Here is an 18433-nt window from a genome sequence, read left to right as displayed (position 1 = left end):
GGCGGGGCGCGCAGCCCCGACGGCTCAGGCGGGGCCCGCGGCCGGGGGCCCGGGGCCCGGGGGTCTCCTCGGCGCGCGGCGGGCCTCGGGGCGGCGGCGGCGCGCGCGGCAGGCGGTGACCGCGGCGCCCAGCGCGAGGCAGGCGGCCAGGCTGGCGAGGAAGGAGCCGGGGCCGAGCGCGCAGGCCACGGCCAGGTCCCGCGCGGAGAGCGGCCGCCCGCAGTGCGCGAAGGCGGCGTCGGGGAGCGCGGCCAGGGCGGTGAGCGTCGGGAGCCCGGGCGCCGCGCACTGCGCGGTCTCGGCGTCTGCGGGACAGGGCGCGGCGTCAGGCGTCGGGCGGCCCGGCCCGCGTCCCCCCCGCGCGCCCCCGGCCCCGAGGGCTCACCTGGCGCCGGGCGCGGGTGCCGGCGCAGCCAGGCGCAGAGGGGGCGCAGGCGGCAGCCGCAGACCCAGGGGTTCCCGCGCAGGCGCAGCGTGCGGAGCGCGGGCAGGCCGGCCAGCAGGCCCGGCGCGAGCGCCTCCAGCTCGTTGTCCTGCAGGCTGAGCGCGCGCAGCAGCGGGAGCGCGCCCAGCGCCGCGGGCTCCAGGCGCGCCAGGCGGTTGCCGGTCAGCGCGAGGGCGCGCAGCGAGCGCAGCGGCTGGAAGGTGCCGGGCGCCAGCACCTCCAGCTGGTTGGCGCTGAGGTCGAGCAGCTGCAGCGCGCCCAGGCCCCAGAAGGCCCGCGCGTGCAGCCGGCGCAGCCCGTTCTCGCGCAGGTCCAGGCGCTGCAGCGCGGCCGCGCCCTCGAAGGCGCGGGCAGGCAGCGCGCGCACGCGGTTGCGGTCCAGCAGCAGCGCGCGCACGTGCGGGGTCAGCCCCGCGGGCACGGCGGGCAGCGCGCGCCCCGAGCAGTTGGCCAGGCCGCCCGGCGCGCACGCGCACGCCTCGGGGCAGCGCGGGGTCCCCCCGGGGGCGGCCGCCGCGGGCGTCTGGTCCCAGGCCGGCCTCGACCACAGCAGCAGCAGCCACAGCGGCGGCGGCAGCCGCGAGAGAGCGGGGCGCCGCATGGGGGCAGCGACCGGCGCCCCGGCGGGAGGCCCGCAGCCCGCGTCTCCCGAGCCCGTCCGGCTCCGCGGCGCCCGCGCCGAGTGTCCGCGCTCGGGCCAGAGAGCCGGCAGGTCCTGCCCCACGGCTGGTCCCGCGCCCGGGGCGGGGGCTGGGCACGCGGCCAGCGCTCAGCCCGGCCAGCCACCTGTCCCGGAGCTCCGGGATCCTGTCCGCCCTGTACCTGCCGCGGAGCTGGCAGCCCCCACCCCTGCCCGCAGCGTCCACCGCCGCGCATGGAGGCGGGAAGGGCACCCGCTGAGCTCAAAGCAGCACCCCAAAGCCACGCGGTGCCCTGCTCCTCACCCCAACCTGCCAGTCCCCCGGGCTCCGCAGTGAGCCTAGCACGCGCACACGCAGACCCCCACAGGATGACGGGGGGACGACTGGCAGGGCAGACACGGCCCAGGGACAAGCGGCGGGTGTCCCTGACGCAGGGGAAGCAGAGTCTCCCCAACTGCCCCCCCCCCCCCCCCCCCCCGACTCCCAGAACCTCCAGGAGCCAATGTGGGTGGGGCCGGGCGCTGGGAGTTGCCGGGGCGGGGCTGGACGCCCAGGGGCCCAGGACAAAGCAGCAGGAGGAGGCAGGAGGGGAGCTGCCCTGAGGCCCCAGCCTGAGCGCCAAACCAGGGGCGGGGCTCCCTGTCCACCCCGTGCACAGTGGTGTCTGGCGTGGGGAGAAAGGGGGTGCCCACCTCCTCGCCACCCCCGGCGCAGCTGACGGGCCTCCGGAGGGGCCGGTGGAGAGGACAGCGCAGGGTCACTAGCTAGCGTTTAATCCCCCGCCCCCGGCTGCCCCAGCCCTGCTCAGGAGGGGGCTGGCGAGGCGGACCGCTCCTCCATGGTCAGCGAGGCCGTCATGGAGTCCATGGCCACCAGGCCCCGGCTCTCCAGGGCTGGCATCACGCAGCCCTCCAGCCGGGGGTCCACGAGGTGGGACTGTACACGCACCGAGCGCAGGTCCATGCGATCTTCCTGGACCCCGAAGCGCCCCACCAACCTGCGTGACACCACCGGGTCGTGCTGGCCAGCCGGGCCCGAGCCTGGCCTCCCAGAGCAGGGGCCCGGCCGGCCCTCCTCGGGAGCCACTCACCTGCTGTCCATCTCTCCGAGGCACTTCTCACTGGGGGGCACAAAGGTGGGCGTGAATCCCTCCAGGGGCCTGACTCTGCTCCTCGCCCTGCCCGGCTCTCCTGGACGTGGCCCCCGAGCCCTGCTGACAGCCCCCGCCCACAGAGGCCACACTCCCCCGACCCCGGGGTCCATAGGGCCAGCGCAGGCAGCACAGCCCGGGCCCACCTGGGGCTCACCCACCCCTTGGAGCGCATGACGCCAACGACCACGATGACCAGGGCACAGAAGCAGCTGGCGCTGACGCCGGCCAGCACCACAATCAGGGCGATGAGGGCCTCGCGGCTGAGGCCCAGACCGCACTCGCAGTTGGCCGCAGCTGCAGAGACAGGCCGGGTGGCCGTCACCCCCGGCAGAGGGCCCCAGGCCCGCCCCCTTCCCCCGCCCCGGCGGCCCCCAGACACAGGGGCGCCCGATGGGCCCTGGCAAGGGAGGCGTCCTGGCCGGAGGGGGGACTGGGGCAGGAGGCACCTGCTGCAGGGATGAGCGAAAGGGACAAGCCTATCAGACCAAGGGGGATGCCGAGCAGGCAAGAGTCAAGCTGGGGACGGGGGGCCATGTCCAGCCGGGCCCCACCGCACACCTCTGGCCACAACTCATTGGAAGGCGCTGACCTCACAGTAGGGCTGAAGCAGGGCAGGTGGGGGCAGGGCGCAGGTGGAGCCGCCCTCGCCCTCGGGTGCCTGGATCAAGCCGCCCCGGGGCAGCCGGGGTGGACAGGAGCCGGGCCCGAGGCCCAGGCAGCAGTGGGCTGCATGATCTTGGGGAGCGGTCCTTGCAAGCAAAGCTGCACTTGGCCCTGGGGCGACGGTGGCCAGGAGCCACGGGAAGTCCCAAGGGCAGGCGGCCCAGCCACAGGGGCCTCTCGGGACAGGGGCTCCAGCTGGGCGCCACGAAGGCTGGGCACACACACAAGGCCCTTGTGCCGGCACGCTGCAGACTCCCAAGGCCTGCGGCGCCCCAAACAAGTGGAGGAGCCCGGGGCCACGTCGGACCCACCTGCCCTCCCAGGTGCTCAGGGACCCGGCTCGCGCTGCCCGGCCCAGCGTGAGGGAGCCTCGTCCTCCCCACCCCCAAGGCCCTACGCGGAGCCGCCAGCAGCAACAGGAAAGGCACACCCGGGTGACCTGCAGGGTGGGTGTGCCACCCACTGGGGCCCCAGGGACCTTCCTGCTCCCTGGCACAGGTGCCCTCCTGGGGGGACAGCGGGTAGCCCTGGGCACGCCTCTGTGTGGCGGCAACACTGTCGGGGCCCAGCGCAGCAGCCGGAGCAGGTGCGGGGCTGGCAGCACTACCCTGCCTGTCCGGTCCAGCAGGCTCCCGTCCTGTCAGGACAAGGTGTGCCCAACATGCTGCCAGGCAGGGCCCGCCAGGGGTGGGGGTGGGTAACCCTTTCCCTTCCAACCCGTGGCAGGCGGCAGCCTGGAGCAAGGCGGGTCCCGGGAGGAACAGGCACAGCGCAGGGGCCCTGCATGTGGATGCTGGGGGCTGGGAGGGCATCTGGGGCAGCAGGCAGTCCCTGGCCTGAGGCCGGCACACACAGCTCAGCTGCGCCCAGGCCCACCCGCCTGTGAGCTTCAGGAAGGTCCGGCTGTGCTGCGTCCCGTGGTACCGCCCCACCCCCAGACCGTGGACGCCTGGCCGCACGCCAGGCTCAGAGCAGGAAAGACGGCACGGCACGCCCCGCAGGCCCTCGGGCGCCCCCACCCCCTTCCATGCCCAGAGGCCTGGCTGAAGCGCACCCAGGTGGGACCAGACAGGCCTGTGCCCTGGGGTTGGAGGCCCATGCGGCTACATGGCTACACTGCCCTGCCCTGCCCTGCCCTGGGGGAGCCCGGCCCCATCCCGCGGGCGTGCACGGGCTGGGCCACGAGTGTCTGGGGGCGCGCGAAGCCGGCAAAGCACGGGAGACGGGGAACCACGGGCTTTACTCTGCGGGGCGGGTGGCAGGCGGGGCGGGGCGCTGCCTCAGCCGCAGCTCTTGGGCAGGCGGTAGACGCCCGCGGCGTAGAGCAGCTGCTGGTCCCGCACCTTCTTCTGCAGGAAGCCCTGCAGCTCCTGCAGGTCGATCTCAGCCAGCGCGGGTCCGGTGACCACGAACATGCGCAGCATGCTGTAGATGCGCTCCAGGGACAGGCTCTCCAGGTTGGTCAGCATGGCCTGGATGTACGTCCAGAAGAGCTGGGGGACAGTGCAGCCAGGGCTCAGTGGGGCGCCCGGTCCCGCCGCCGGCCCCCGCCCCTGCCCTGGCCCCGCCCAGCCGCACCAGCAGCTCCTCCTCCTTCTGGTCGGCCTGGGAGGCCATGCCCGAGTCACTCTCATCGTCGCTGTCCAGCAGCACCATGCTGTCCCGGTCCTGGGGCCGCTCCTGCTCCACCACCGAGAAGGTGCCGGGGGGCTCCTCCCGCAGCACACCCTGCTGCAGCCACACGGACATGCGGCGCCGCAGCAGCGCCGCGGGCATTTTCACGGCCTTGCTCAGCTCCTCCAGTGTCCAGCTGGCTGTGGGCGCAGGAAAGGGATGGGCAGGGCTGCTGCCAGCCACTCGGGGTGCCCGGCCTGCCCCCCGTGGCCAGAGCAGGGTGGTGCCCGCTCACCTTGGTCCTGGAAGTACAGCAGGACCACGGCCTGCACGGGGGTGACCGCCACGGAGAGCGTGCGGTCCGCCAGCTCCACATCCATGGTCACCAGCCCCAAGGTGTGCTTCCAGCTGAGGGTCCGCATGGCCTGCGGGGCGGGGTGGGGCCAGGGCAGCAGAGGCCTGGGGCCAGCGAGTGCGCCCGCAGGTTCCTGGGGAGTGGGCAGGGCCCGAGTGCCCGTCCCCGGAACAGACCAGCGAGGGGACGGGCAGGGTCCCAGGAGGCGCAGGGCTGCGGGAAGGAGGGCCGGCACGGGGCACGGGGCCACCCGCCTACCTTCAGCTTCTCGTACTTCTTGCAGTAGGCCTCCAGGGCCTCCTTGATGGCCTCCGGGACCTCCAGCTTCTCCTCCTTGAAAGGCGGCCAGAACTCGCTGGACAGGATGACGGCGTAGACCCCGAACGGCGGCTGCTCCTCCTCCGGCCGCTTCTCGTCCTCCTCCCGGATGTTGGCATTGATGCGGCGGGAGTCCGCCATGTCCTGGGGGGAGGGGCCGTCCAGGGCGGTGAGCTAGGAGGGATCTGCCTTGTCCTGCGGGGGCTGCCCAGGACTGGCGGGGTGGAGGGGGGCTGCACCCACCTTCAGCATGACCTCGCAGAAGTGCATGGGGGCCTCCCCAAAGCGCAGCTTCAGCAGCTCCACGTTGCGGATCTCCCTGCGAGAACACAGCTCTGAGGGGCGCGCGGAGGACAGGCTTCGGGGGCCAGCCAGTCGCCCAGAGCTGGGGCCAGCAGGGGGAGCCCCGGGGCCGCGCAGCCTCACCGCTCGGGGCTGAAGCTGAACTGGTGCAGCAGGCGGTCGGCCAGCAGCGAGCGGTACTCGTTGATGAAGAGGTCCTTGCTGCCGTAGATGCTGACCAGCAGGCTGATGATGTCGGAGGAGCGGCGCCTGGAGCTGGGCTGCCCTGCACGTGGCGGGGCACGCTGGCATAGGGGCGTCCTCGGGCTTCCGCCACAGAGCCCCCGGGGACCCGGCGGGGTGGGCCCGGCCCCTGCACCCCCCCAAGCCCCAGGGCACACGTGCCCAACCCCGAGGCCAGGCGGCCAGCCCCACAGGAGCCCCCGCCAAGCCGGCCCCGCCGGCGCCGACCTGGGTCAGCGTCCACAGGGTCGGGGACCCAGTCCTCCGGCTCCCCGGAGTCGTCCTCGCTGTCCTGGCCGGTCTCCAGGCTGGCTGGGTCCGTCTTAGACAGCTCGACAGCCAGGTCCCCGGTCCCGTCCGAGTCCCCCGTCAGCCCGGCCACGATTTGCCGCACCGTGTCCTCGCGCGTCCTGCAGGGCAAAGGGGCGCTCACAGCCCCCGAGGCCATGCCCGTGCACAGGGCGGCCAGGGCCGGCCAGCAGGAGATGCGCCTCCCGGAGCCCGGCGCAGGCCTGGCCCCACCTCAGGTATCGGCGGACGGGCTCGCAGGCCACCTCCAGGATGACCATGGAGGGATCCAGCACGCGCAGCGCCTTGATGGCCGAGATGTAGAGGGTGATGATGTCACACGTGTTCACACCTGCGGGGGGGGGGTGGGGGAGGCACGGCTGACAGAGGCGCGCCAGGCCGCACACGGGGCTTGGGCCATCCCCGTGACCCCGGTCCCCAGGGGACAGTGCGAACTCCCCCTTCGCCCCACCCCACCTCCCTTTCTCCAGAACTCTCCAAGGCCCACGCTCCCCACCCCGAGGCGTTCTGCTCCGAGGGAGGACGTGCCACTCCGCCCCATTGACATGTGTCCCGCCGCGACCCCTCACCCGAGGGTGAAACACAGGCCGCGAGCCCCACACAGAGCCGCTTCTGAACCCGCTGCCTCTCGGGCTCCGGGCATGGGGGCGGGGGGCACCTGGGTGCAGGAGCCTCGTCTCCAGGGCGGCCTTGAGGGACAGGAGCAGCCGCTGCCGTTGGTCAGTCCTCTCCAGGCAGTACTTGAGGTCCTCGACGGCCGGCCGGGAGTCCGGGAAGTCTGCGGGGGGATGGCACTCACCCCCCTGCCCCGCCAGGGTGACGAAGGACGCCGGCCGGGGGTCAGGTGCCCCCCCACGCCTGCGTGCACCCACAAGAGGCCACAACTGCCTCCCCACGCGCGCCCTGCCCCAGCCCAGCCCCAGAGAGCCCACGCGCTGAGACCGGAGGGGCCGGCCGACCTCGGATGATGCTGAACAGCTCCTCGATGCGCAGGCCGGCGTAGATGCGGTAGAAGAAGCGCTGCACATGGCAGCGCCAGCGGCGCAAGGTAGCTCCGGCCTCGGGGGAGGCGGGCCTGGCGGGGCCGTCCTGCAGGAACACCTTGCCCAGCCAGCCGACCACCCTCTCGATCCACTGCGGGGCACAGGGGAGGGGCAGGCTGAGCCACAAGCTGCCGGGCACAGGGGCCAAGGTGGCTAGGGTGCGGGGGAGCCGGCACGAAGGGGCCTGAGGGAGTATCAAGGCCTACAAAGGACACCGGCCTGCAGACCTCTGTCCGGCCACGGCGCTGGCGCAGAGCTGGGCAGGTGCTTGTCTCACCCGACGGACAAACATGCCAGGGCACGGGCCGAGCGCAGCCAGAGCGCTCCGCCAGCACGGGAGTTAGCCCGTGGAAGACACGGAGCCAAACACGGCCCGAGACCCGCCAACCCCCGAGAGCGCCCTGACAGGGTGCTTCCTACTTGTGGCCGCCCGTCAGGCTGCCGGCCCTGCCCAGACCCCGCATCTGGAAGGCAACACAAAGACATGCAGACGTAGAAGTGGAAAGCGGCAGAGCCGGGGAGTGCTAATGGCACGACACCCAAGACCCCTCGCCAGGACACCATGCCCGGCACAAGACCGCTCTGCCAGGGCCGCTCACCTTGTGGAACTCCCGCAGGAAGGAGCGCTCGAACTCGCCCCGACAGCGGTCCTCCATCCTCTCCCTGGTCACCCGGCGCAGGGTGGTGGTCACCGCCTCCGCACTGACCCTCTCCAGCAGGCTCAGCCTGTGTCTAGAGAGAGTGCTGCATGGAGCCCCACCTCATGCACGTTGCCCCGCACCTTGGCTGCGCTTCTACCTGGCCAGGACATGGCTGCCCCCGCCGTGTAAGCACAGGCGCCGCCGCCATGTCTCCTGACACAAAGCCCAGGAGACAACAGCAACGACACCCTCTGTTCCCCCGCCTCAGCCCGAGGTGAGAGCAAAGGTTTCTGTGGTGGGTTGGTGGGGATGTGCCCAACAGAAACCTTCAGGTCTCCTGCATCTGCTAGCCCCTGGGTCATGCCCCGCCCAGCCTGAGACTGGCCCAACCACTGCTGCTGCCAGACCAGGCTGCCGAGGCTGGCCGGAGTATCTGCACATCAGGGCCAGGCTCGACCACCACGCCCTTCTCCTTGAGAGAGCGAGGGAGCTCTCTCTGCTCGGCGCGTCGGCCCAACCGCACCTTCTAGAGCTGCCACTCGTGCCCACGGGGCTTGAGGTCCGTGGCACCCCGCCCCCACAAACCACAACACAGAGCTGGGCACAGCCCGGCACGTGCGGGGTCATGTAAATGTGTGGGGTGGATGAAGAGTGATATGCCCGGGTAACGTGAAAAACACATTCACGTCCAGCACAAAAGGGTCTGTAAAGGCGCAGCTGAGACCCGGGGGACCTGCCCTCCATGGGTCTGGGCACGGGACAGGAGGTCCCGGTCAGCTCGCTAGCTCTCTGCAGACCAGTGGGGCCCGGGGGAGCAAGGGGTTCTGGGCAGCAAGGGGTTCTGGCGAGCACGGCTACGCAGGGATGTACTCACAGGGCCTGGCTGAGCTGACTGAACTGCTCCAGCGCCTGGCGGCACCAGCACTGCTGCTTGTCGCTGCCACACCCGGCACACAGCGGGCTCTGCAGGAGGCGGTAGTAGCGGCGGCGTGCGTACCTGCTGTCCAATTCCCCCTCCAGCTCCGGGTCTGTGCCCCCTTCTCCTTTCCTCTTGCTCTGCATGTAGACTCTCAAAAAGCGCCCGTACAAACACTCGATCATCTCCTGGAAACTTCTAGGGGTGGAAAAGAACAAGACGCCTCGCAAGGTGGTGTGCACCTTTTCCCGCAGCCCCTGGGCGCCAGTGCCCATCAGCAGGCCCAAGCGAGTCCACTTCTCCAGGAGCTCCAGGCTACGCAGGTAGGGATCCAGGCGGCTCTCCAGCAGGCCGAAGGCGTCGAGGAGCAGCAGGAGGCACTGGGGCTCGTCAGCGCGGTTCTCGCGCTGGGACAGGGCGTTCCAGAACTCCGGGGAGATGTTGGCCTGCAGGTCGTTCTGCAGCACCTCCACGAACCACTCCTCCAGCACCGAGTGCAGGCCGCAGCCCCGCAGGACCTCCACCGCCGCCCGCAGCTCCTCCTCCTTGGGCGGGACCGCCCCGCTGGTCCGCGAGGACGCCTGGAGTGCAGAGCGCCGTGAGGCCCGACCCCGCGGCGGGCGGGGAGGGGAGGCCGCGACGCGCGGGGCGGCCGGGAAGGGCTGAGGGGAGCGGGGCGGGCGAGGCTGTGGGGGGCAGGGCCCGGGCGGGCGGCCCCACCCGGCGCGCGGCCCCGGGCCTCACCAGCCCCAGCGCGGCCGGCGGCACCAGCCCGGTGCTCACGGTGCTCCAGGCCTCCAGCAGCTCCTGAGCGGGCCCGGGCTCGCCCGCTCCCGCTCCCGCCGCCGCCATCCGCGCCCACCTGCCCCGACTCCCCCGGCGCGGCGCGCGGCGATGACGCAGGCGGCGCGCGGCGATGACGCAGGCGGCGCGCGGCCGTGACGCCCCCACGAGAGGCGCAGCGGTGACGCGCGGGCGGGCGCGCCGGCGGGGAGCGGTGCGCAGGCGCGGCGGGCGATGCGGTAGCGGCGGTTGAGGCGGCGGGACCCCCGGGCGGCGACCATGACCCAGCAGGGCGCGGCGCTGCAGAACTACAACAACGAGCTGGTCAAGTGTGAGCGGCGGGGCGCGGCGGGGCGCGGCGGCGGGGCGGGGCGGGGCGCGGCGGCGGGGCGGCGGGGGTCCCGGCCGGACGCCGGGGCGGGCGGCGGACCTGCCCAGCGCCGCGCCCGGGACTGGAGGGCGCCGAACGGAGGGCCCGGGCACGCCCCCGGCCCCGGCGCCGGCCCACGCCCGCCCGCACCCGCAGGCATCGAGGAGCTGTGCCAGAAGCGGGAGGAGCTGTCCCGGCAGATCCAGCAGGAGGAGGACGAGAAGCAGCGGCTGCAGAACGAGGTGCGGCAGCTGACCGAGAAGCTGGCGCGCGTGAACGAGAACCTGGCGCGCAAGATCGCCTCTCGCAACGAGTTTGACCGGACCATCGCGGAGACGGAGGCCGCCTACCTCAAGGTGGGACTGGGGCCCGGGGAACCCCGGAGGCGGCCCGCGCTGCTCGGGGAGGGGCCGGCCGGGGGAACCTGGATGGCCTCGCGTCTGTTCCAGATCTTGGAGAGCTCGCAGACCCTGCTGAGCGTTCTGAAGAGAGAAGCCGGGAACCTGACCAAGGCCACGGCCTCCGACCAGAAGAGCAGCGGCGGCAAGGACAGCTGACGAGCCCCGAGAGGGGGCCAGCCCTCACCGCACTTGGGGCGCCTCGCCCCAGCTGGTCTGTCTGTGTTCTCCGCAGCGGTCGCCATCTCGTCGCGTTGTCTTGGGTATGAAGAGCCCGCCGCCAACTCCCCGGCCCTGGCAGACAGGAGGCGGCCTGGGCAAGCCCCCTGAGGGTCCTGGCCCCACACTCCCCAAGTCAGTCACACCCGCGGACTGCCAGGCCAGCCCTGTTATCAGCCTGAGCACTATGGGTGTTCCCTCGCCCTGTTTTCAGACTAGCAGCAACCAGGCCAGGCTAGCAGGGGCAGGGCTGGGGTCCTCCACCTCAGCGCTGGTGCCTGTGGCCTGTGGGCATCAATAGAGATCACTTTCATACAGTTCCACCTGTGTGCCACTTGCCTTCTGTCAGGAGCGTGCGGCTACAGGGCACCCCCCGGGCCAGGGCTAGAGCCAGAGCTGCTGCAGCGGGGTGGGGGACACGGTGTGCGGCTTTTCTGAGGCTGGTCTCACTGGGCCACTTTGTCCTCACCGGGATTGCTCTTCCTGAGCTCAGGTACCCCAGGAAGGGCTGTGCCTCTGGGATCGTCTGCCCTGTGGTGCTTCTGAAGCTACTCGCTGAGGAAGCACTTTGGTGTCCGGGACCCAGAGAACCTGAGTCAGCTCTTCCCATGATTGGCTGGGCAGCATTTCTTAGCTTTGCAGCTGCGTCCAATACTTGGGTCACAGGTGGCCCTAGTACCAGACTACAGTTAAAGCCTGTTGAAAGGCAGCCAGTGGGCCTGCCAGCTGCTCGCCCCAGCCACAGGGGCGAGCACACCCTCACTGCACACAGGCCTGCACGCCCTCACTGAGCAATGCCCACCCTCCCCAGGCTTCTGCTTCTCCAGGGAAAGCCCCAGGCCAGCAGCCGCAGCCCACCCTCCCCTGCTACCCAGATTCCCCGGGTCCTGGCTGCTGGAGCACCCATTTTGCATGCATTCTGGGGAGGGCTGTGGCAGACAGGGTGCTCACAGGCCGGATGGGGTTCCTGTCCTAGGCCACGGGGTGCTGGGGGTGGGGCAGGGCTGCTAGGGCTGTGGGAGTCGAAAGTCTGGACCTGCGAGGTAGAGGAACGTCTCCGTGTCCACCACCTAACTTGAGCACGACATCCAAGCTGGCCTCCACTTCACCCCATGCGGTTGCCTGTCCGCTTATACCTCGCAGGAGCCCTGAAGAGTCCACGCCTACGGCTCCTCGGGCGCAAGTCATGAGAAGCAGAAACCGCCTCGTCCAATGCTGTTTATTGAGTTGTCAGAGACAGGGTGGCCTCCACTTGTTACAGGGCGTGTGGGGGTGGGGGGCACTGGGTCCTGCTGAGGACGAAGCCAGGCCAGCCCATGCCCAGCAGCACTGGCCACACACCACCTGCTCCATAGGCAGCAGTCTCAGGCAAGGCCCTGGGAGGGAGCGCAGAATGCCCAGGGAGGGAAACAGGAGGGCGCAGCGAGGTGGGGGAAGTCCAGCCTTCCGGGCAGGTCAGGGGTCAGAAGTAGAGGGCTGGCTCACTGCGGAAGTCCGAGAGGTCATTCTGGCCGGCCGGGGTGAGCTGAGAGAGGGAGCACTAATGCAGCCCAGGGGCACAGCCAGGCTCCCCAGCCCCGCCCGCCCGGCGCCCCTCTGGCTCACCATGACCTCCGCGGGTGGGGGCTCAGCCTCGATCAGTGGCAGTGCCCGCGTCTGCTCCTGCCACTGGCTGAAGGCCATGGCGTGCTTGGGAGTGTAGCTGGACAGGCCTGCGGGCCAGGGGTACAGACAAGTGGATGTGTGGCCCGGACCGCATTCTAGGCACATCCCCCCCGGCCTCCGCCACGGCGGGCACTCACATGAGCTGCTGTCTGGCTGCCGGGGGCTGTCGCTCACGAATGTGGCTCGGGGCAAGAAGAGCTCGAAGGGATTCTCCGCGGCCCCCTCAGAGCCAGAACCATCATCATCCTCCTCCAGATCCCCTGCTCCCTCCTCCTGCACCAGGGAGCGCTCAGAAGGGTACTCGAAGGTGGTCTGCAGGCTCTTGTCGTTGAAAGAGATCTTCATCTGGGGGCGGGGTGTCGGCAAGGCTAAGCTAGGGGCCAGCCAGACCTAGCCTGGCAGAGACCACTCCCACGGGCGGCCCTTTGGAGCTTGGGAGGCTGCCCCCCCGAACCCCCTCTGCCTAGACCCCGCAGGCCCGGCCACACAGACCCCGGCAGGGTTGAATCCCGCCCACGGCCAACCTAGGTCAGCACCCCAGGCACCCACCCCTTAAGGAACCAGAGCCCAAAGCTGAGGGGTTGCCCAGAGTGTCCATGGCCACTCCCAGGATCAGGGACGGCCACCTCGGGAGCACACCGCACCAGGTGAGTCTCCCACTGCAGGGCAGGCCCAGGACGGGGCTTGTGTCCAGCTCCCTGGGCACCCCGCCATCCTGCCCACCCCTGCGAGCGTGGGCCCCGAGGCTGCGAAGGCTGTTCCACCCAAGGCCACCGCATACGCTACAGCCCCCGGCCCCAGGAAGGTGGCCCCCAGTGCCATCACCCCACTCTGCTGTACCACGCCGACTTGACGGGGCCTACCTGGGGCACCAGCCACCCCCGCCACCCAGCACAACCTCACCCGCCTGCTCCTCGCCCCAGTCAGGGCCGCGGACGCCTGGCAGGAGGCAGGAGGCGCGCCTTCCGGAACTGAGCTGCACAGCCCTGAAGCCGGTCCCCAGGCCCGCAGAGCTCACCCTCCAGCGGGTAATGAATATGGCCCCACGCGCGGCAGGTGGGGCGCTGGCGCTGCCACCGCCACTGCTGCTGCTCGAAATATTAAACTCTGGGCACAGGACACCAGCAGGCGGCTCGGGTTCCTCCTCCGAGAGGCGGGAGCTGCCCCCCCCCCCACTAGAGATGAGGCCTGGGATGGTGGGACAGGGCGGGGCAGGCAGCAGCAGGGTCTGGTGCTGGGGGGTGGGGTGGGGGGTTCCGGAGAGGCCTGCTGGGGACAGACCCACGTTCCAGTCCGCCAGCCCCCGGGCGCCCCGTCTGCGGGGCACGCACATCCACACCAGCTGGGCAGCAGGCTGGTCCCAGCAGCAGGTGAGCAGTGGGGATCCGGCTGACTGCGGCACGTCCAGGAGGGGCCCCGGGCAGGACGGGCTACCTCCAGGGGTCCGGTCTTGCCCCGGACTCCCAGGGACAAGGCACCGTCACAAGCAGCCGCGCCCCCCCCCCCAGGGCCCATCCCCCCGCGGGCCCATCCCCCCGGGGCCGCAGACCCAGGACACTGGTTGCCAGTGGATTAGCTGCCCTCATTAGTCCACATGACCAGGCCCTGGCCTGGGGGGGCGGGGCGGCACTCACAGGCCTGTCTGCGCCCAGCTGGGGCCCCACTCCCTACGGGGCTGCCCCCCACCAGCACCTCGTGACTCCTGCTGCTGGGGGACTGGCTCCCCACCCCGCAGACAGGAAGGGCGGGAGGGTGTGGCAGGAGCCAGCACAGGCCCCACCTGGCCATCCTGAGGACTTTGCCCGCCGCGCAGGACTCCCAGCTCGCTCAGCCCTCTGCCCGGCCGCACGCACCCAGCCGCACCAGTCCAGCCTGCCCCTGCTCCCCGGCACACACCTGCTGCGCCCATCCCCCACCTGCCCAGGTGCGGCCCCGCCCCCGCTCCAGATCAGCCGGAGACAGGCCTTCCCGGCAGAGCTGGGCGCCAAGGTCCAGGCCTGCTCCTGGGGCCTCAGCTCCAGAAGAACCAGTTGGGGGTTCCCTGTGGGGACCCCGGGAGCATCCTCCTAACCCCCAGGGCCCCGGGTCAGCACAGCTGAGGCTGAGGTGACTAGGCCAGCAAAGTTGGGGTGCTGGCGTGCACCGCAGGTGCGAGCAGAGGCACAGGGTGTGGGGAGGGTCGCGCCCCAGGGATGCTGGAACTGAGGCAAGGACCAGCAGGGAGGAGGCCGAGGGCAAAGGGGAGGGAGGAGGAGCCAGGCAGGTGGCACCTCACCGAGGGGGAAGGCCCCGGGGTGTGGAGAGCAGCTGGCCAGCTGGCCAGCCCACCCACGACAGCCTGGGGCCACCAGCCCGAGCGGGGTGCGGCCAGAACACCCACAGTAGTCCCGGGCTGGGAGGGGAGGCGGGAAGGGAACGCGTGCGGATTCTGAGAAGGGCTAAGTAGGGTCCTGTGCCTGCCGGGCAGGCCGGCTGGGCACCTGGCTGGCCAGGAGGGCCCTTATCCTCAAATCTGGCCCAGGCACAGCACGGCGCATCTGGCCAGCAGGCCCCCGGACGCCTCTCCGGCCAGCCGCCCATCCCGGGGAAGAGGCGCCAGTGCCGCCCCCCGCCGGCCAGCCAGGGTCAAGTGAGCACTGGGCCCCAGGGTCCCACTGGCCACCAGCCCACCTCAGCCCTGTGGGGCCGGGACGGCAGGACAGCCACCCAAAGCAGAGGCCGGGGTGAGGCCCGGAGGGTCAGGCAGGAGGGCTGCCAGGGGAGGGGCAGCAGGCAGGGCCGGCCCCAACAGGCCATCCACGCTGAAGACCTGGGCAGCCCCACGCCTGCCCCCACGCGCATCCGGGCTCCATCAGGGCAGGGCAGCTGGCTGGCCTGCTGCCCTGGCAGTGCCCCGTCGACTGCTCGGCCAGGCCTGATCTCAGCCATCTGGACCCCCAACCCCTCGGCTGGCACGGAGACTGGCCAAGCGGGTCCAGCCCCGCACCACGCACGGCCGGCCAGCTTCTCCCATCACCACCACCTGTCCCACCGGCCCTGCCTTCCCACCCCGGCCGGCCACAGTGCCAGCTACAGCCCTGCCCTGCTGGGGCAGGAGACCGGGCTCGGAAGCGGACGTCCGGTCCCAGGAAAAGGCAGGCTGGCGGCAAAGGAAGCCAGGCCGGGGTGTGGCCGCGAGCCATTCCCTGTCTGTGATGGCGCTGCCACCACCCCTGCTTCTAGGACCACCTCCCAGGGCGGCAGGGCCGAGTGTCAGGAAGCAAGACGGGGGGCCAGGGGAGGGGCCGGTGATGGCAGGAGCCGTGCGACCACACTCAGGCAAGACGGGCCCCGGCACCGAGGCAGGCGAGGCGAGGCAGGGCCAGCTAGAGCAGAGCAGGGGGCTGGGCGTGAAGGCCTGACTGGGCAGGTGGGGCTGTTGGGAGCCTGAGGCCTCACCCAGGAGGAGAGGATGACACAGGGTGCGGCCAAGGCCATCCAGGCAGGAAGTGGGGGGGAGGCAGATCAAAAGCAGCCGTGGGGCAGCGACAGACAGGGTCCAGGTCCCCTGAAGAGGGGTGGGGCCTCAGGGATGAGCCAGACCCCAGCGGTCTGGGTTCCGGGTTCTGGGCAGGGCAGGTGGGGTGCTGCCAGCTGCCCTTGGAATCTGCCCCGGGGCTGGACCCCGCACTGGAGCAGCAGGAAGAATGTGAGGAACGTGTCTCTGGGTCAGAGGGTTCCAGGCCACTGGGCAAGGGGTTGGGGCTCCTAAGCCCTGAATCTGGGTGTCTCTGCCTGAGCGCCTCCTCCCCGACAAGGGGGTCGTCATCACCACCCCTGAGGCTCAGGCCAGAGCTGGCACGAACCCTGAGCCCCGTACACACACCACCGGGTCCTGTGGAGCCTGGGCCAACACGCCCCGGGGAGCCCCCAGAGGCTGCCAGGGCTGTGCCCAGGCCAGCAGACAGCACAGACCCCAAAGCCTTAGCCCCGCTCTCTCTAGCGCAGGGCCTTTCGCCAGCCCGACTGGAGGTCCAGGAGGCCAGGCCGGGCTGTCTCCTCCTGGGCCATCGAGGGACCCAGGGCCCTTCCCCCAGGACTGTCCACAGAGAACAGGCCCAGTGCTGGGCTGGGAGGATGGGCAGGCGCGGGGCAGAGCAGCAGGCCAGTGCTCCCGGGCCAGGGCAGGTACTCCTCCCACTCAGCACCCCCTCCAGGGCAGCAGTGGCCCCCGCTGACCCCCACCACCACCATGCCTGGTCTCTGACCTTCTTCCGCGAGGCGCCAGCTTTGCTGAGGCAGGACCTCTGCGGGGCGAGGTAGCCGCCTATCACTTCGATCTCGTGCGCAGCGGGGTAGCGCTTCTTCAGTGGGGCAGCCGGGGGCTCCGGGAGGCTGCCCACCTGCTCCGCCTCAGCACCCTCTGGCCTGGCCTCCCCATTCGCCTGCAGGGGCCCTGGCTTCCTCTTGGGCACCACCACGAAGGTGTGGCCGCCTCTGCGCAGGAGCTCCGCCGGGTGCCCAGGTCCAGTGGGGTGGGGATGGTACTGGGGAGGGGCACTGACCCCCGAACAGGGCAGTTTGGCTTCTTGGGGGGCCTCATCCTCTGAGTCCACTTCATCAATGAAGGTGATGGGCAGTCCTGGCCTCCCAGGCTCCCCACCATTCTTTGTCAAGCCACGAACCCCAGAGCCCGGGGCAGTTTCTGCTTCAGAAGCAGCCCTGGGGGATGGGGGTGGCGAGGATGGCCTCGGCCACCTAACAGCCTGGTCCAGGAGGGCAGCAGCGGGCCTGGGGCCGGCCCCCTCCTCAGCCCCCAAAACACTCCTCCGGGGGGCAGGCGAGCCGTCCGCTGCAGGCACCCGCCGGCCTTCTCCCTGCCGGTGCCGGGAGGCCCAGCCCGCCTGCTCCTCGGGCAGCCCCTCGGAAGGGCTCCGCTGGGGAGGGGGGGCCGGGGCAGTCTTGCTCTTGGGGACGAACAAGAAGGAGTTTCTGGAGTTCGCGCGGAGGCTGGCCAAGGCCCGGGCCTGCAGGTCCCCGGCAGGGATGGCGTCCAGGTCGGGCTTGGCGGCCGGCCGGATCTCGAAGGAGTCGTTGGCGCTGGTGGCCGCGGAGACGCCCCGGCGCTGGCCGGGAGTGGCACTGGCAGGGCCGGGCGCGGCTGGAGTGGCACCGGGGGTCCGGGGGCTGGGGGGCGGGCGGAGAGGGGGCGCCCCCGACTCCACCTTTGGCTTCCACTGGGCCGGGCCGGGCGCGGCGTCCGCGGGGCCGTTGGCAGCGCCGGCCGGGGCGGCGGGCCCGTCGGGGGGCAGGCCGCGGGGGTGGACGGTGAAGGAGTTGCTGCCCGTCTTCTGCAGGAAGGCGCCGCGCCGCGCGCCCGGCCCCGCACCGCGGCGCTCCGGGTCGGGGCCGGCCGCGCGCGCGCCGGCGGGGCCGGGGCCGGGGCCGGGGCCGGGGCCGGCGGGCGGCGGGGGGCGGCCGCGCTCCGGGCTCCCGCGGGGGCGCGGCGCGGCCGGCGGGTCGAACTTCTGCAGCAGGCGGCTGACGCGGCCGGGCGGCGGCGCCTCGAGCACCAGCACCTCGGCGGCGCGGACGCGGGCGGCGGGCGGCGGGCCGGGGCCGGGGCCGGGGCCGGGGCCGGGGCCGGGCGCGAAGCCGGGCGCGGACTCGATGATGAGGATGTTGTCGGCGCGGATGGTGCGCACGCCCGGCACGCGGCGGAACAGCTCCGGCGGCGGCGGCCCCGCCGCGCCCGCGCCCGCGCCCGCGCCCGCGCCCCGCCGCGCCCCGCGCCGCCGCTCCGCCTCCAGCCGCACGAACGGGTTCTCGCGCAGCGGGCCCGGGCCGTCCGCCAGCGCCCGCCGCTCCGGCGCCGCCGCCTCGCCGCCCGCGCCCAGGGCCGCCCGCTTGGCCCGCTTCCGCTCCAGCACCTCCCGCTTCCAGGCGGGCAGCGCGGGCCGCGGCCCCGGGCCCGGCCGCCCCAGGCCCGCCATGGTCCGAGCCGCCGCCGCCGGGGCCAGCGCGCGCCGGGAACTGCCCGGCCGCCGCCCGCCGCCCGCCTTCGCGCGGCCCCGCCCCGCCGCCCCCATTGGGGGAGGCCCCTCGGCCACGCCCCCGCCACTGCCCATTGGGGGAGGCCCCTCGGCCACGCCCCCGCCACTGCCCATTGGGGGAGGCCCTTCCGGCCCCGCCCCGCCGCCGCCATTGGGGGAGGCCCTTCGGCCCCGCCCCGCCGCCCCCATTGGGGAAGGCCCTTCGGCCCCGCCCCGCCGCCCCCATTGGGGGAGGCCCTTCCGGCCCCGCCCCGCCGCCCCCATTGGGGGAGGCCCTTCGGCCCCGTCCCCGCCACTGCCCATTGGGGGAGGCCCTTCGGCCACGCCCCCGTCACTGCCCATT

General features: G+C 72.1%; 5 protein-coding genes across 5 annotated transcripts; 1 reads left to right on the top strand and 4 right to left on the bottom strand.

Moving 5' to 3' along the window:
* Positions 1 to 24: 24 nt before the first annotated feature.
* On the bottom strand, positions 25 to 1046 carry LRRC26 (leucine rich repeat containing 26; the record flags this gene model as incomplete). Its single annotated transcript, XM_084236256.1, has 2 exons — positions 25 to 305; positions 386 to 1046. The coding sequence occupies 2 exons, from the start codon at positions 1044 to 1046 to the stop codon at positions 25 to 27; spliced, it is 942 nt and encodes a 313-aa protein (XP_084092382.1).
* An 844-nt stretch (positions 1047 to 1890) lies between these two features.
* On the bottom strand, positions 1891 to 2773 carry TMEM210 (transmembrane protein 210; the record flags this gene model as incomplete). The annotated part of the gene is made up of 4 exons (XM_084236255.1): positions 1891 to 2083; positions 2177 to 2206; positions 2398 to 2533; positions 2686 to 2773. The coding sequence occupies 4 exons, from the start codon at positions 2771 to 2773 to the stop codon at positions 1891 to 1893; spliced, it is 447 nt and encodes a 148-aa protein (XP_084092381.1).
* Positions 2774 to 4131: 1358 nt separating this feature from the next.
* Positions 4132 to 9482, bottom strand: ANAPC2 (anaphase promoting complex subunit 2). Its single transcript, XM_084239150.1, has 13 exons — positions 9368 to 9482; positions 8582 to 9204; positions 7666 to 7798; positions 6983 to 7157; positions 6682 to 6801; positions 6237 to 6354; positions 5943 to 6124; positions 5616 to 5757; positions 5433 to 5508; positions 5130 to 5333; positions 4812 to 4941; positions 4481 to 4716; positions 4132 to 4395 (listed from the first exon to the last, which is right to left on the bottom strand). The coding sequence occupies exons 1-13, from the start codon at positions 9473 to 9475 to the stop codon at positions 4183 to 4185; spliced, it is 2460 nt and encodes an 819-aa protein (XP_084095276.1). The 5' UTR covers positions 9476 to 9482; the 3' UTR covers positions 4132 to 4182.
* Positions 9483 to 9637: 155 nt separating this feature from the next.
* Positions 9638 to 10675, top strand: SSNA1 (SS nuclear autoantigen 1). Its single transcript, XM_084238548.1, has 3 exons — positions 9638 to 9737; positions 9933 to 10132; positions 10226 to 10675. The coding sequence occupies exons 1-3, from the start codon at positions 9686 to 9688 to the stop codon at positions 10331 to 10333; spliced, it is 360 nt and encodes a 119-aa protein (XP_084094674.1). The 5' UTR covers positions 9638 to 9685; the 3' UTR covers positions 10334 to 10675.
* A 1079-nt stretch (positions 10676 to 11754) lies between these two features.
* On the bottom strand, positions 11755 to 18045 carry TPRN (taperin). Its single transcript, XM_084238118.1, has 4 exons — positions 16306 to 18045; positions 12196 to 12403; positions 11999 to 12105; positions 11755 to 11918 (listed from the first exon to the last, which is right to left on the bottom strand). Exons 1-4 carry the CDS (start codon positions 18028 to 18030, stop codon positions 11856 to 11858), a joined length of 2103 nt encoding a protein of 700 aa, XP_084094244.1. The 5' UTR covers positions 18031 to 18045; the 3' UTR covers positions 11755 to 11855.
* Positions 18046 to 18433: the final 388 nt, after the last annotated feature.

The sequence above is a fragment of the Talpa europaea genome (genome assembly GCF_964194135.1).
Source record: "Talpa europaea genome assembly, chromosome: 7".
Classification (NCBI taxonomy): Eukaryota; Metazoa; Chordata; class Mammalia; order Eulipotyphla; family Talpidae; genus Talpa; species Talpa europaea.
The sequence above is the reverse complement of the archived record's forward strand: the minus strand, read 5'-3'. Positions and strand labels throughout refer to the sequence as shown.

Bases quoted from the DNA above. Each gene is read 5' to 3' on its own strand.
- ANAPC2 (XM_084239150.1), bottom strand. From the start codon at position 9,475: ATGGCGGCGGCGGGAGCGGGAGCGGGCGAGCCCGGGCCCGCTCAGGAG. The intron at 7,158-7,665 runs GTGAGCGGCCCT...TGTGCCCCGCAG, and splicing joins TCCTGCGGGAGTTCCACAAG to TGGATCGAGAGGGTGGTCGG. The intron at 4,396-4,480 runs GTGCGGCTGGGC...ACTGTCCCCCAG, and splicing joins AGAAGGAGGAGGAGCTGCTG to CTCTTCTGGACGTACATCCA.
- SSNA1 (XM_084238548.1), top strand. From the start codon at position 9,686: ATGACCCAGCAGGGCGCGGCGCTGCAGAACTACAACAACGAGCTGGTC. The intron at 9,738-9,932 runs GTGAGCGGCGGG...CCGCACCCGCAG, and splicing joins CAACAACGAGCTGGTCAAGT to GCATCGAGGAGCTGTGCCAG. The intron at 10,133-10,225 runs GTGGGACTGGGG...CGTCTGTTCCAG, and splicing joins CGGAGGCCGCCTACCTCAAG to ATCTTGGAGAGCTCGCAGAC.
- TPRN (XM_084238118.1), bottom strand. From the start codon at position 18,030: ATGGCGGGCCTGGGGCGGCCGGGCCCGGGGCCGCGGCCCGCGCTGCCC. The intron at 12,106-12,195 runs GTGAGTGCCCGC...CCTGGCCCGCAG, and splicing joins GCAGCCAGACAGCAGCTCAT to GCCTGTCCAGCTACACTCCC. The intron at 11,919-11,998 runs GTGAGCCAGAGG...TCCCTCTCTCAG, and splicing joins CCCCACCCGCGGAGGTCATG to CTCACCCCGGCCGGCCAGAA.